Source organism: Bufo gargarizans, chromosome 3 (genome assembly GCF_014858855.1).
Source record: "Bufo gargarizans isolate SCDJY-AF-19 chromosome 3, ASM1485885v1, whole genome shotgun sequence".
NCBI lineage: Eukaryota > Metazoa > Chordata > Amphibia > Anura > Bufonidae > Bufo > Bufo gargarizans.
Window position 1 is genome coordinate 140935415 of NC_058082.1, and position 13116 is coordinate 140948530.

At 44.4% G+C, this 13116-nt stretch overlaps 1 protein-coding gene across 4 annotated transcripts in view; it reads right to left on the minus strand.

Moving 5' to 3' along the window:
* The window catches only part of DIAPH3 (diaphanous related formin 3), a 682618-nt gene that overhangs the window by 591974 nt on the left and 77528 nt on the right, over window positions 1-13116 (minus strand). For 3 of the 4 annotated variants that reach the window (XM_044286187.1, XM_044286188.1, XM_044286186.1), the window contains one exon: window positions 10735-10908. The exons of the other annotated variant lie outside the window; for it this stretch is intronic. In XM_044286187.1, the coding sequence (XP_044142122.1) occupies window positions 10735-10908 (174 nt within the window). The remainder of the gene's footprint in view (window positions 1-10734; window positions 10909-13116) is intronic. 4 annotated transcript variants of the gene reach the window in all.

Consider the following 13116-nt stretch of genomic DNA (forward strand, 5'->3'; position numbering starts at 1 on the left):
CCCTCTCCATAACAGTGCACAGATCCCCCTCTCCATAACAGTGCCACCCGCAGATCCCCCTCTCCATAACAGCGCCATCCACAGATACCCCCCATAACAGCGCCATCCACAGATCCCCCCATAACAGCACCATCCACAGATCCTCCCATAACAGCGCCATCCACAGATCCCCCCACAACAGCGCCATCCACAGATCCCCCCCCATAACAGCGCCATCCACAAATCCCCCCATAACAGTGCCATCCACAGATCCCCCCCATAACAGCGCCATCCACAGATCCCCCCCATAACACTGCCATCCACAATTTGTTTTAATATGGCTTCGAACATAATTTTTCAAGAAAAATCATATAAACCTCTGTTTTGTAATTTTGGTGTTTTTTCCCGATCGATTTAAATTATCGACAACTAATCGATTATTCAAATAATTGATAGCTGCAGCCTTATAGCAGACCAAGTCATAATGGGACATGGTGTCAAAAAACCAGTCCAGCAAAATCTGCCTTCCAAAAACCGTATGGCATTCCTTTCCTTCTGCGCCCTGCCGTGTGCCTGTAATTCGGTTTACGACCACATATGGGGTGTTTCTGTAAACTACAGAATCAGGGCCATAAATATTTAGTTTGGTTTGGCTGTTAACCCTTGCTTTGTAACTGGAAAAAAATTATTAAAATGGAAAATCTGCCATAGCAGATTTTTTTTTGTATTTTAAAGGGCTTCTGTAACCCCACTAAACAGTTTTTTTTTTTTTTTTTGTGTGTACTTATAATCCCTATACTGCGATTTATCCATACATAATGTGATTAATCATTTTGGTTCAGTAGATTTTGCTAAAAACGTACTTTTATAATATGTAAATCACCTGTCTACCAGCAAGTAGGGCGGCTACTTGCTGGTAGCAGCCGCATCCTCCTATCATAATGACGCCCCCTCCACATGTTGATTGACAGGGCCAGCGAACGGGATCGTTCTCTGCTGGCCCTGCCTGTTTGCACTCAAAATCTGGCGCCTGCGCCGCGCTCGCTCGGCCGCTCCATCCTCAATGCGCCTGCTCCGGGTGTAGATGTGACGTCGCAGGCGCATTGAGGATGGAGCGGCCGAGCGAGCAGCCGCCTCTCAGTGCGCCTGCGCCGATTGAAGACAGGTACGGCCGTGGCGCAGGCGCCAGATTTTGAATGCAAACAGGCAGGGCCAGCAGAGAACGATCCCGTTCGCTGGCCCTGTCAATCAACCTGCGGAGGGGGCGTCATTATGATAGGAGGATGCGGCTGCTACCAGCAAGTAGCTGCCCTACTTGCTGGTAGACAGGTAATTTACATATTATAAAAGTAAGTTTTTAGCAAAATCTACTGAACCAAAATGACTAATCACATTATGTATGGATAAATCGCAGTATAGAGATTATAAGTACACACAAAAAAAATAATAAAAAGTTTAGTGGGGTGACAGAAGCCCTTTAATAGTTCACACTTTTTCGGACGTGGCAACATGTAATATGTTTATTTATTGGTTATATATTTTATATGTAAAATTGGGAAAGAGGGCGATTTAAACTTAATATTTTGGTGTTTTCTTTTAACTTTATATTTAATAACTATTGGCTCCCTTAGGCTGGGTTCACACCTGAGCGTTTTACAGCGCGTTCCTACGCGCTGTAAAACGCTCAACAAGGAGAAACCAATGATTCCCTATGGGAATGGTTCACACTTGGGCGTTTTACAGCGCGTACGATCGCGCTGTAAAACGCCCGACGCTCCAAAAAGTACATGAGCGACTTTTGGGGCGTTTGTGGCCATAGGACACTGTAGTGAATCACACAAACGCGCGTCAAACGCGCGTTTACTATTACAAAAACGCGCATAAAAATGCGCGTCTAAAACGCGCGTTTGCGCAACGCTCAAGTGTGAACCCAGCCTTAGGGGCTAGAACCTGGGATCTTTTCATCCCTTTTCCTATTCACCCTAATAGAACTCTATTACGGTGAATAGGACTTTACACTCCCCCTGCTCGCCTGTGTATAGTACGCACAGCAGCAGGGAGATTACCATGGCAGCTGGGGTTCCGGAGCTGCCACTGCACCACCAATGAATGAAGAGGAGGGAAGGGGACCCTGTGGCCACTGCCACCAATGATTATAATACTGGGGGAAGTTGGGGGGGCGCACTGCGCCACCAATATTTTTAGTACTGGGGGAAGGGTGAGGGCGCAATGCGCCACCAATGAAGATAAGTAACCTTTTAATACAAATACATAGTCGGCACCAGACCTCTATGACAGGGTGCTGCGAACCGCGGCAGTTAACTCCTCAGGTGCAGCTATGTGATTCTGCCTCCGGCACCCGCCTCCTGTATTTGTATTAAAAGGTTACTTATCGTCATTGGTGGCGTAGTGCGCCCCCCAACTTCCCCATTATTATAACCATTGGGGCTCTGATCGGTTACCATGGAAGCCAGGACGCTACTGAAGCCCTGGCTGCCATAGTAATCTCTCTGCTGCTGTGTGCACTATACACAGGGCAGCAGGGAGAGTGTGAAGTCCTATTCACCGTAATAGACATTTTTGTGCACATAAGTGTATAGTAGTAAAGTTGGGTGAACATACCCAAATCCTGTCTTTTGCAACAGTGTGACTAATGTTTTTAGACGTGGATTGTATTCTGCACTAAAATAAACAATATGGAGACTACAAAAATTACACACATGCTTTTTTTTTTCTTAGTGGCAACTTTTTCGGTTGTTGGTGCATGGTGCAGCATGCATGAAGTGTTTTTTTTTTCTTTTTCAGACTTTTCTTTTCCTGATAGAAAAGGATAGAGAAAATTCTGACCCTAGGGACAGAATTTTCTCTATATCGTTTTCTATCAGGAAAAAAAAAAGAAGTCTGAAAAAGGAAAAAAAAAAACACTTCATGCATAAAGAGTTTAAAAAGAACGCCGCCACAGAAAAAAAACATAATTTTCTGTATTTTAAACTGAATCTTTCAAAAACATCTTGTGTTTTCACCATCTACTAACGTCAGTGATTTCCATCAATTATTTTCAGCCAAAACCAGGTGTGGCTCTAAACACAGAACAGGTGCAGATCTTTGCCTTAGGCCTCTTTCACACTTGCGTTGTCCGGATCCGGCGTGTACTCCACTTGCCGGAATTACACGCCGGATCCGGAAAAACGCAAGTGAACTGAAAGCATTTGAAGACGGATCAGTCTTCAAAATGCTTTCAGTGTTACTATGGCAGCCAGGACGCTATTAAAGTCCTGGTTGCCATAGTAGGAGCGGCGAGCGGTATACTTACAGTCCGCGTGGCTCCCGGGGCGCTCCAGAGTGACATCAGAGTGCCCCATGCGCATGGATGACGTGCCATGCGATCACGTGATCCATGCACTTGGGGCGCCCTGACGTCACTCTGGAGCGCCCCGGGAGCTGCACAGACGGTAAGTATGCTGCTCCCCACTACACTTTACCATGGCTGCCAGGACTTTAGCGTCCCGGCAGCCATGGTAACCATTGGGAAAAAGCTAAACGTCGGATCCGGCAATGCGCCGAAACGACGTTTAGCTTAAGGCCGGATCCGGATCAATGCCTTTCAATGGGCATTAATTCCAGATCCGGCCTTGCGGCAAGTCTTCAGGATTTTTGGCCGGAGCAAAAAGCGCAGCATGCTGCGGTATTTTCTCCAGCCAAAAAACGTTCCGGTCCGGAACTGAAGACATCCTGATGCATCCTGAACGGATTTCACTCCATTCAGAATGCATTAGGATAATCCTGATCAGGATTCTTCTGGCATAGAGCCCCGACGACGGAACTCTATGCCGGAAGAAAAGAACGCAGATGTGAAAGAGCCCTTATACCTTGGGAGGTATACTGTGAAAACAAGAAAATCTGATTGTTACCCTGATCCATTCCAGTCTTGATTACTGTAACTCACTATTAAAGGGTTTCTACCACCTCAGTTTGACCAAATTAGCTTTCAGACACTAGCGATCTGCTAGTGTCTGATCTCCATAACCATGCAATTCTTAGACCTTTGTGTGGAGCCGTTTCATTAAAAAACTTACTTTTATTCCTATGCAAATGAGCCTCTAGGTGCTATGGGGGCGTCTTTTTAGCACCTAGAGGCTCGGTCTACTCGCACTGTATGCCCGCCCATCTCGTCTTGAATTCCTGCCTCCATCACAGCCATCGGACGAATTCTCGCGCCTGCGCCGTTCACTTCTGTCATCGGCGCAGGCGCAGTGAGTAAATGATACGCTCCTGGTGCCGGATTCCTCACTGAGCCTGCGCTGACTACGTCACAGTGAGGAAGCCGGTGTAGCGTTACAATACCCTACCTCGTGAGATTTCCCTACCTCCTGACTTCCCGTCGCACGGCTAATGACGTGAGGAGGCGTTCCTGAGTTTTGACGATCTGCGCATGCGCAAACCGACAGTTTATGGAAAATCTCAGCGGAGTTCAGCTTTACACCTGGACACTGCGCATGCGCAGGAGAGCCTCAGTAGGGAAATATTACGGCCCAGTGCGCAAGCGCGGCTAACTCCGGCCGGCGCATGCACAGTGTCCCGGTGTGAAGCTGAACTCTGCGGAGATTTTCCATAAACTGTTGGTTTGCGCATGCGCAGATCGTCAAAACTCAGGAACGCCTCCTCACGTCATTAGCCGTGCGACGGGAAGTCAGGAGGTAGGGAAATCTCACGAAGTAGGGTAATGTAACGCTACACCGGCATCAGGAGAGCGGCCTTCACTCACTGCGCCTGTGCCGAAGACAGAAGTGAACGGCGCAGGCGCATGAATTCGTCCGATGGCTGTGATGGAGGCAGGCATTCAAGACGAGATGGGCGAGCATACGGGTGTGAGTAGACCGAGCCTCTAGGTGCTGAAAAGACGCCCCCATAGCACCTAGAGGCTCATTTGCATAGGAATAAAAGTTAGTTTTTTAATGAAACGGCTCCACACAAAGGTCTAAGAATTGCATGGTTATGGAGATCAGACACTAGCAGATCGCTAGTGTCTGAAAGCTAATTTGGTCAAACTGAAGTGGTAGAAACCCTTTAATTGGTCTCACCCTTACTAAACTCTACCCTCTCCACTCTATACTTAAAGGGAACCTTTAACCTGAGATGAGTCAGGGACAGGACTCATCTTAGGTAAATTTGCATATGGATCAAATTGTTTTTGTTACACAATAAAAGCACACAGAGCTATGGGGACTGGGTATTGCGGATGTGCTAGCGGCCACCTAGCAACCCCTGTCCTCAGCTCTATACACTAAATCCCGGTGACAGGTTCCCTTTAAAGGCCTACAAAAAGAGAAACGGAGCCACTAAAGCTGAATTGTAAAGTGTCCCCAGAGAAAGGTACAGCTGAAATGTGGGTTGGGGTGTGTGGTTCTCCTGAGGTGAACACCTAATACGGGTAAGGTTTTGTATGGTACTTGCCCTCACTTACTTCAACTGCCGGGCATTATATTGTATTTTTATGAGTGCGGGTAGCTCTTTTCTACTGACCACTATTGTTCTGCAGTATCCGTAACGGTCTGGCTGGGGTCATTTGGAAGTCTTCTTTATTCAATTTTTGGATACAAACCATGATTTTTGTGATCCAGCTATTTTTTCTAACAAACTGTTCTCTAGTTACAGTGTGTACAGTTATTTCTAAATCCCATAAACCATACACTGTATGTCACTATCCCTCAGGAAAACACCACATTTTCTGTTGTAGTGATTCATCTTTTTTATATTAATTGTGTCTCAATAAAGTATTACATTAGTGACGCTTTTTGTCCTTTTTTGCTGAATGAGAGTCAGCTTTTTATTGGGGTATGCACTATATCCCTGTAGCTAAGTATTTCTATCCTTAAAGTGTTCTGAAAGAACTTAACTTTACTTATCTGATTTGTAGGGGTCCGACTCTCGGCACCCCAAACGATCAGCTGTTTGAGAGGGCACTGTCACGAACTATGGATCCGATCGCTCCAGATCCCACAGCTGTGACGTAGTGGTCTGTGACGGAGTCTGCGCACACACAGAGACCTCACGTGACCGGGGTATTACCATCCGGCTAACACCCCCCACTACACTTCGGTAACTGCCACCACGTGGGTTCCCGGTCCACGAGCCGACTATCCGGGTCATTCACTATCACACAGATCAGTGGATGAACCGGATATCACTTACTGACCAACCGCAGTCAATCACCCCCAGCTACAATTCCTAAATGCAATTTAACTAACTACCTGGTAACGTCTCTTCAAAGGCAAGGTACGTTGTTCAGCAGCTTAGAATATGGAAGACTTGGCCATTTAGATCTTTAATAAGCGGTAAAAAGCAGTGCATACAAGTCTAATGAAAATGACTATAAATCTACAGAATAATAATAACAATATAAATAATCACGACAGTTCAAATGAAAGGGAAAAAGATGAAAGAATACTTAGTTTCTCTGGAGGGTTTCAGATGGTCGTTCATATGTCCTTTTTGAATCCTTGCAAACCCCTTTTCAGTATGTATCAGGGGAGACCCTCAAAGTTCTTCTGATACAGGGATATGCCGTCAATGTCCAATTAAGTGTCTGGTGATGTTCCATGGGTCTCTCTCCTCTGTCCTTGTGCATGGATTTTTATGAACTCTCCCATGGGCAGGAGACTTACTCCTGTCAGCCAATGGCAGCAGAGTGACTGTGAAGCCTAGGGATGGCCCCCAAGTGTTTTATGACCCCATCAAAGTTCAGTTCCTACAATGAGGATTATACTTAAGCTCGTATCTCCTTGATACATCGGCATATTTTTATACAGAATACATATTTGCGATCCTTATTTATTTACCTACAGAATGAGACCACACACGGTAATGCTGGGACCTGTAGTTCTTCTACCACCCATAGGTCAGCTACGGAATCACATCCTCTAGTCATATTTGATACCCAATTAACCACAATACTCTGTAGAGCCTGGATCTGGTGTCAGAAAGGGCATAAGTTGATTCATAAATGAAATATGAAAGTGGACTGGTTTTATGCCCAGAGCTAATTAAGGGCTATTAGCTCTCCTCAAACCAGACCTGGAAATTAATGACGTCACGCTCCAGCCAGGCTTGACAGCGAGCTGATCTTCTCTTACAGGACAGGATGAGCTGGGCCTGGTATAGCCTTTATCATAGGCGACCCAGGCTTCAGGAAGATGAGAGTTCACAGTTTTTTTTACATATGCCAGAAGCATATAAGATGGCTACCCAGAGGAATTATGTATGTATGCCGGCACAGGCACCACAGCTTGCAGTGGCGCCACAGCCTTCTCACAGCTCACCAAGCCCAGTCCATTTGATAGTCGCTGTGCTTGGTATTGACACTCATCCTCATTCACTTAAATAGGGCCGAGCTGTACCTAGGCCATGTGACCAATGATTGTGATGTCGCATGTCCTACGGAAAGCTGCGAGAAGCCCACAGTGCTACTGCAGCAACCAGGCTCATCTATCTGTCTTATCTAACTGCTACTCCAATGCCTCCACCCTGTGCCAGTCAAATGATTTACCACTAACATCCACCATAATCTGAAGAACCTCTCACTCCCGTCTCCAAGACTTCTCCTGAGCTGCACCAGTTCTCTGGAATGCGCACCCCAAGCAATTAGGTCAATTCAGTCTTAGACGCTTCCTAAAAAAACACATCTTTTAAGGGTGGCCTATCACATCCTCTAATCTAACATTCCTCCATTCACCCCCCTCTTTCAGCATCATTCTTCTGAACTTGATCTATCAGGAACCACCACACCCCATACAGCAAAAAGCACTACAGATATCGGCTGGTGAGGTTTCATGCAGCTTCATATCTACTCCCCCTATTGTGTTAGCACTAGATTCCAAGCCCTTGCGAGCAGGGTTCTCATTTCTCATTTTAATTGTTGACTTGTTTGTCGCTATGTAATGTACGATTTTCTATGTACATGAACCCTCTGATTATAAAGTGCCTAGGAAAAAGTTATTATTAATTAAAAAATAAAATAAAAAAAACACTAAGAGATTTGTGTATGCTTTACGTGGACAGTGTTGGCCATGTTCTAGACAATACTGTACGTTATAACGTCATTCTGCTTATGACCAGCATACTAGCCCAGGATCATCATAACTTCCAGCAACGTATCAAGTACAGTGACATCTCGACTTTCTACTATTTCACCTCTGATCATATAGAATCTGCTACTCCGAGATCAGGCCGGTTCTCAGTGACAACTACAAGCCTATCGCATTCTTCACGCTTTCAAAACTGGCACAGAGAACACTGGAAGCTATCCCCGAATCCATTAACGAGAGCAAGGACTAGCAGCACGTTGTAATGTAGATTCATGCTTGCAGGCCTTCAGACACCCTTCCCTGGAGGGAGCAGATTATTTCCATGAAGTTTATCACAATTCTCGGTTCTGTTCTGCTAGTTAGTTGGTATATACACATGGTCTTAAAATAAAGATTTAGTGTTTTAATAAAAGAGTAGTTAAACCCACGTTATACAACACAGCATAACTAAATAAAGCAAGAAACTGTCTTTCATAAATGTTAGCACCGAATATTAAAGTGCTTTATGTACCAGCACAGCGCCTGGAAGACGAGAGCAATCCTATACCATGCATGACTTTTTTTCTTTTTTTACTAATCAAAACTATATACTGAAACACATTCTCTTTTTCTAATCTGTTTTTATTTTATGACTACAGATTTAAGTTTATTTTCTGTACATAACGGGAACAGTCACTTTCCCCGAGCTGCGAACCATTTGCTTTACAATAGTCACGTGGGAAAACAACATCAACTAAAAAGTTTATAGGATAGATCCAGCATAAATCTGGAATTAAACGACACGGTCACTTCCTGAGGATACACTCCCTTTTCGGCTACCCATCGTACCCAAACTGGGTTTACCGATGGAAACCAGTCAGAGCGTAGCCGAAGTAGATGAAATTTTAACAAATCTAATCTACAAGCTGCTGAGCTTGACGATGCATAAACTGTAATGAGGTGCGGATTTTAACATTTAAGGCATGACCATTTATTTTGCAGATTTTCACGCCAGGTTTCACTCCATTGAATCTGAGGTGTGAAATCAAATGCAAAATCGAGGTGTAATCCATGTGGATTCTGCTTTTGCAGCAAAATTATCCGCCCCGGGTGCAAGAATCCTTTATGTGAGGAATATGCAACGTAATATTATAGCCGCAAATTAGATGGGAGGATATCAAATACCTTCTATGAGCTGTGGAAGTTGTCTGCATCTAAATGTATTTAGCGTAATACAAAAAAGGATTGCGCTGCAAGAGAAAGTTATTTTTCTATTTCAATTAATTCTTATTCCTTTGCATTCATAAAATGTCTTCAGTTAATAGGACCACATGCACACATCCATCCCAGCAATGGCATGGAAACCTGAAATAAAGTGAAAAACCGCAATATGGTGTAGTATGTACTCAATGGTTACCGCACATTGTGAATAGAATATACTCACAAGACTCCACTGAGAGCGCGCGGGGATAGAAGTCCAGTCGGTATCCTCAACAGGAGAGCTTCACAGGTGAGATGGAAATACGCCTATAGCCGTCGGTTAGATGGGTGTAATTCTACACCGCGATCAAGAGGAGCGAGAAGCCGCTTCACTTTCACTTCCAAAGGTAAGTTTCCGATGGTGAACCACACGAATAGAGGTCTCAACAGTGTCCTTTGTAAGGGCACTCTGTGGATGTAGTCGACCCGAACCTGGAGCCGTCGGTTCAAACGATCTTCAGAACAAAACGGCAATCCAGCGGATGGAAAGCCGCTTGTCAGGGATAACACCAGATTTCCACTTCTACAGTCAGTAGGGGCACTACTGACTGTTTTTAAAATACGCTCTTATATCTGTACTTTTGTGAGTATATGAAATCATTTCTATTTGACGCATTGGTATGTATTTCACTATTTTTGTGACCTCCTTTCCCTTTTTTTTTGTGGGGAGGGGGTGGTCACATCATTTGTGTATATGGGCTCACACACACAGCCATATGTTTCTGCGGATTGGATGCAAACCCATTAATTTCAATGGGGCTACAAGAGATGCTGAAAGACTGTTAGATAGAACATGCCCTATTCTTGTCCATTTTCCCGTCCGGACAAGGATAGGATATTTCTACTGAAGAGAAAAAAAAAATTGCAGCATGTGTATGGCAGTGTGCATGAGCCCTAATACATACAGAAAAAAAGTTTAAAAGGGGCGATGCGGAGAAGGACATCAATCAAGTGGACGTGGGTGTCCCAAAAGCAGAGTAGACTGAGCCTCTAGGTCAGGGCTGGCCAACCTGCGGCTCTCCAGCTGTTGTAAAACTACAAATCCCACCATGCCCTGCTGTAGGCTGATAGCTGTGGGCAGTCCAGGCATGCTGGGAGTTGTAGTTTTACAACAGCTGGAGAGCCGCAGGTTGGCCATTCCTGAAGCAACACCCTCATAGCACCCAGAGGCTTCTTTAGCATATTATAAGTCTGTTTTTTTTAATAGAACGGTGGCGGGCAGGGAGTTAGAAAGCACACTGTTATGTACTGCTGACATTAGCACATCGCCAATGTCAGACAGCTCCATAACGAGTTTTCCCATGACAGAAACCCTTTAAGTATAGTGGTATGAAGACTTCTGACACACACAGATACAGTGCCTCCCTTAAAATAACCATTAAAGTAACGCAAAGCAAAAACCCAGTACAGTCTATAAAAATAATTCACTCACCATCATTTTTTCAAACAGCGCCAAGATTTCCTTATCTGACAGCTGCTTCTGAGGAAAGTCTTCATATTCCGACGATGTGGACCAGTCGCTGCCAGTGTTGGAGCTCTTCACATAATGCAAATTAGGCCGGTCTTTTCTGCTTCCAGGAATTCTAATGCTGGCAAATCTATCCAACTGCAAATAAATGAAGATTTGATTAATTGCTGCAAACAGAGGGAAAATACCTCAAAGTATGAGTTCAGAAAGTAAATCCTGTGGCGTGACTGCCAGGCGTCGCTTTAAAACAAGACTTCCACTTATAGGTTTAGAGGGGGAAGGAAATCTCATTTTGAGGTTATTAAAATAAATCTTATTTTATGGATTCAGTGCAAAGTTAGAGAGCAGCGAGTCTTTCCAATGTGAACCTAGCCGAGATATGCATGCCAGAGAGCGAAAGGTTCTATGGCATCATATGCTAGGCAACAGCTTTCACTGTCAGGTCATTTTATATCAATAATAAAATGAAGGAAAATAATAATAATAATAATAATAATAATAATACATGACTATAGATGGATATCTTAACTACAAGGCCTCATGCAGACAGAAGCATTACAACTCCTTATTGATGCACCTGGACGTGCATAGGGCCCTTACTGTACCTCCATCTATCTTAATACCTATTTGGAGGCATAGAGAGGTTTCTTCTGTTGGATTCTATATGAATGCATGAGCCATCAGAGGTCGTATGCACCAAGCTTTCCTCCCTTAGTAGCACTGCTCCCGTGAGTGTACTCCTGTACAGTCGTGCATAGGGCCTAGGCCTGCACAATATATCGCCAAAGCAATCGCAATTAATCGCCAATTGGGCGACCCAAAAATACTGCAATTATATTACCATATTTTTCGCTTTATAAGACAAACCTTTTCCCCCAAAAGTGGTGGTCGACTTTTTACATGGCTGACACGGATGTATCGCCGGCCGCTATGCTGCACAGCGTGGCCGGCGATACATCAGTTACAGTGGGGGGGGAGAAGTGGTTGGAGGCAAGTCGTTATTTTAATGAACAAATGTTCTTCTATTTATTCTATTTTATTTATCTGTTCTGTGCAGCGCTATTAAGAAAATGGCAAGTTTTGTATTTTGTACTTCAGTTCTTCAGTTGAGCATAACTACATTTCAGCATTATCAGTAATTTGTGTGTGCTTTTGCCTTGAAAATCCAAGCAAATAGGCCTCTAGCACAATTCCCTTAAAATATCGCATCGCATACCGTTATCGCAATTTTTAGGGCCCTAATCGCAATCGCACAAAATTCCCATATTGTGCAGCCCTAATATGGCCCTTACTGTACCTCCATATACCTTCCTACCTATTTAGAAACAGAGGTTTCGTCTGTTGCATTGTGTATGAGCCATCAGAGGCCGTATGCACCAAGCCTTCTTCCCTTGGTAGCACTGCTTCTGTGAGTGTACTCACTCCTGTACAGTCGTGCATAGGGCCCTTAATGTACCTCCATATACCTTTCTACCTATTTAGAAACAGAGGTTTCGTCTGTTGCATTGTGTATGAGCCATCAGAGGCCGTATGCACCAAGCCTTCTTCCCTTGGTAGCACTGCTTCTGTGAGTGTACTCACTCCTGTACAGTCGTGCATAGGGCCCTTACTGTACCTCCATATACCTTCCTACTTATTTGGAGGCATAGTGAGGTTTCTTCTGTTGAATTCTATATGAATATATGAGCCATCAGAGGTCGTATGCACCAAGCTTTGCTCCCTTAGGCCTCATGCACACGACCGTTGTGTGCATCCGTGGCCGTTGTGCCGTTTTTTTTTCACGGACCCATTGACTTTCAATGGGTCCGTGGAAAAATCGGAAAATGCGTTCGGCAGCCGCATCCGTGTTTCCTGGCCGTGAAAAAAATATGACCTATTTTTTTCACGGCCAACGGTTCACGGACCCATTCAAGTCAATGGGTCCGTGAAAAATCACGGATGCACACAAGATTGTCATCCGTGTCCGTGATCCGTGTCCGTTTTTTCCTATCATTTCAATGGCAAACTTGAATTAGATTTTTTTTTTCATTTTTCATGTCCGTGGATCCTCCAAAAAACAAGGAAGACCCACGGACGAAAAAACGGTAACGGATCACGGACCTACGGACCCCGTTTTTGTGGACCTTTAAAAAAAAAACGGTCGTGTGCATGAGGCCTTAGTAGGACTGCTCCTGTGAGTGTCCTGCTGTACAGTCAAGAATGAGGCATTGGAGAAGAAAGTTCTGTATTAGTTATCAAACTGTGAACTTAACAGAAAAACAAAAAAATATAAATAAATAATGTCATCACATTAGATTATAAATGACAGACTAAAATTAGCCCATTCACTTTAGATAACAGACGGTC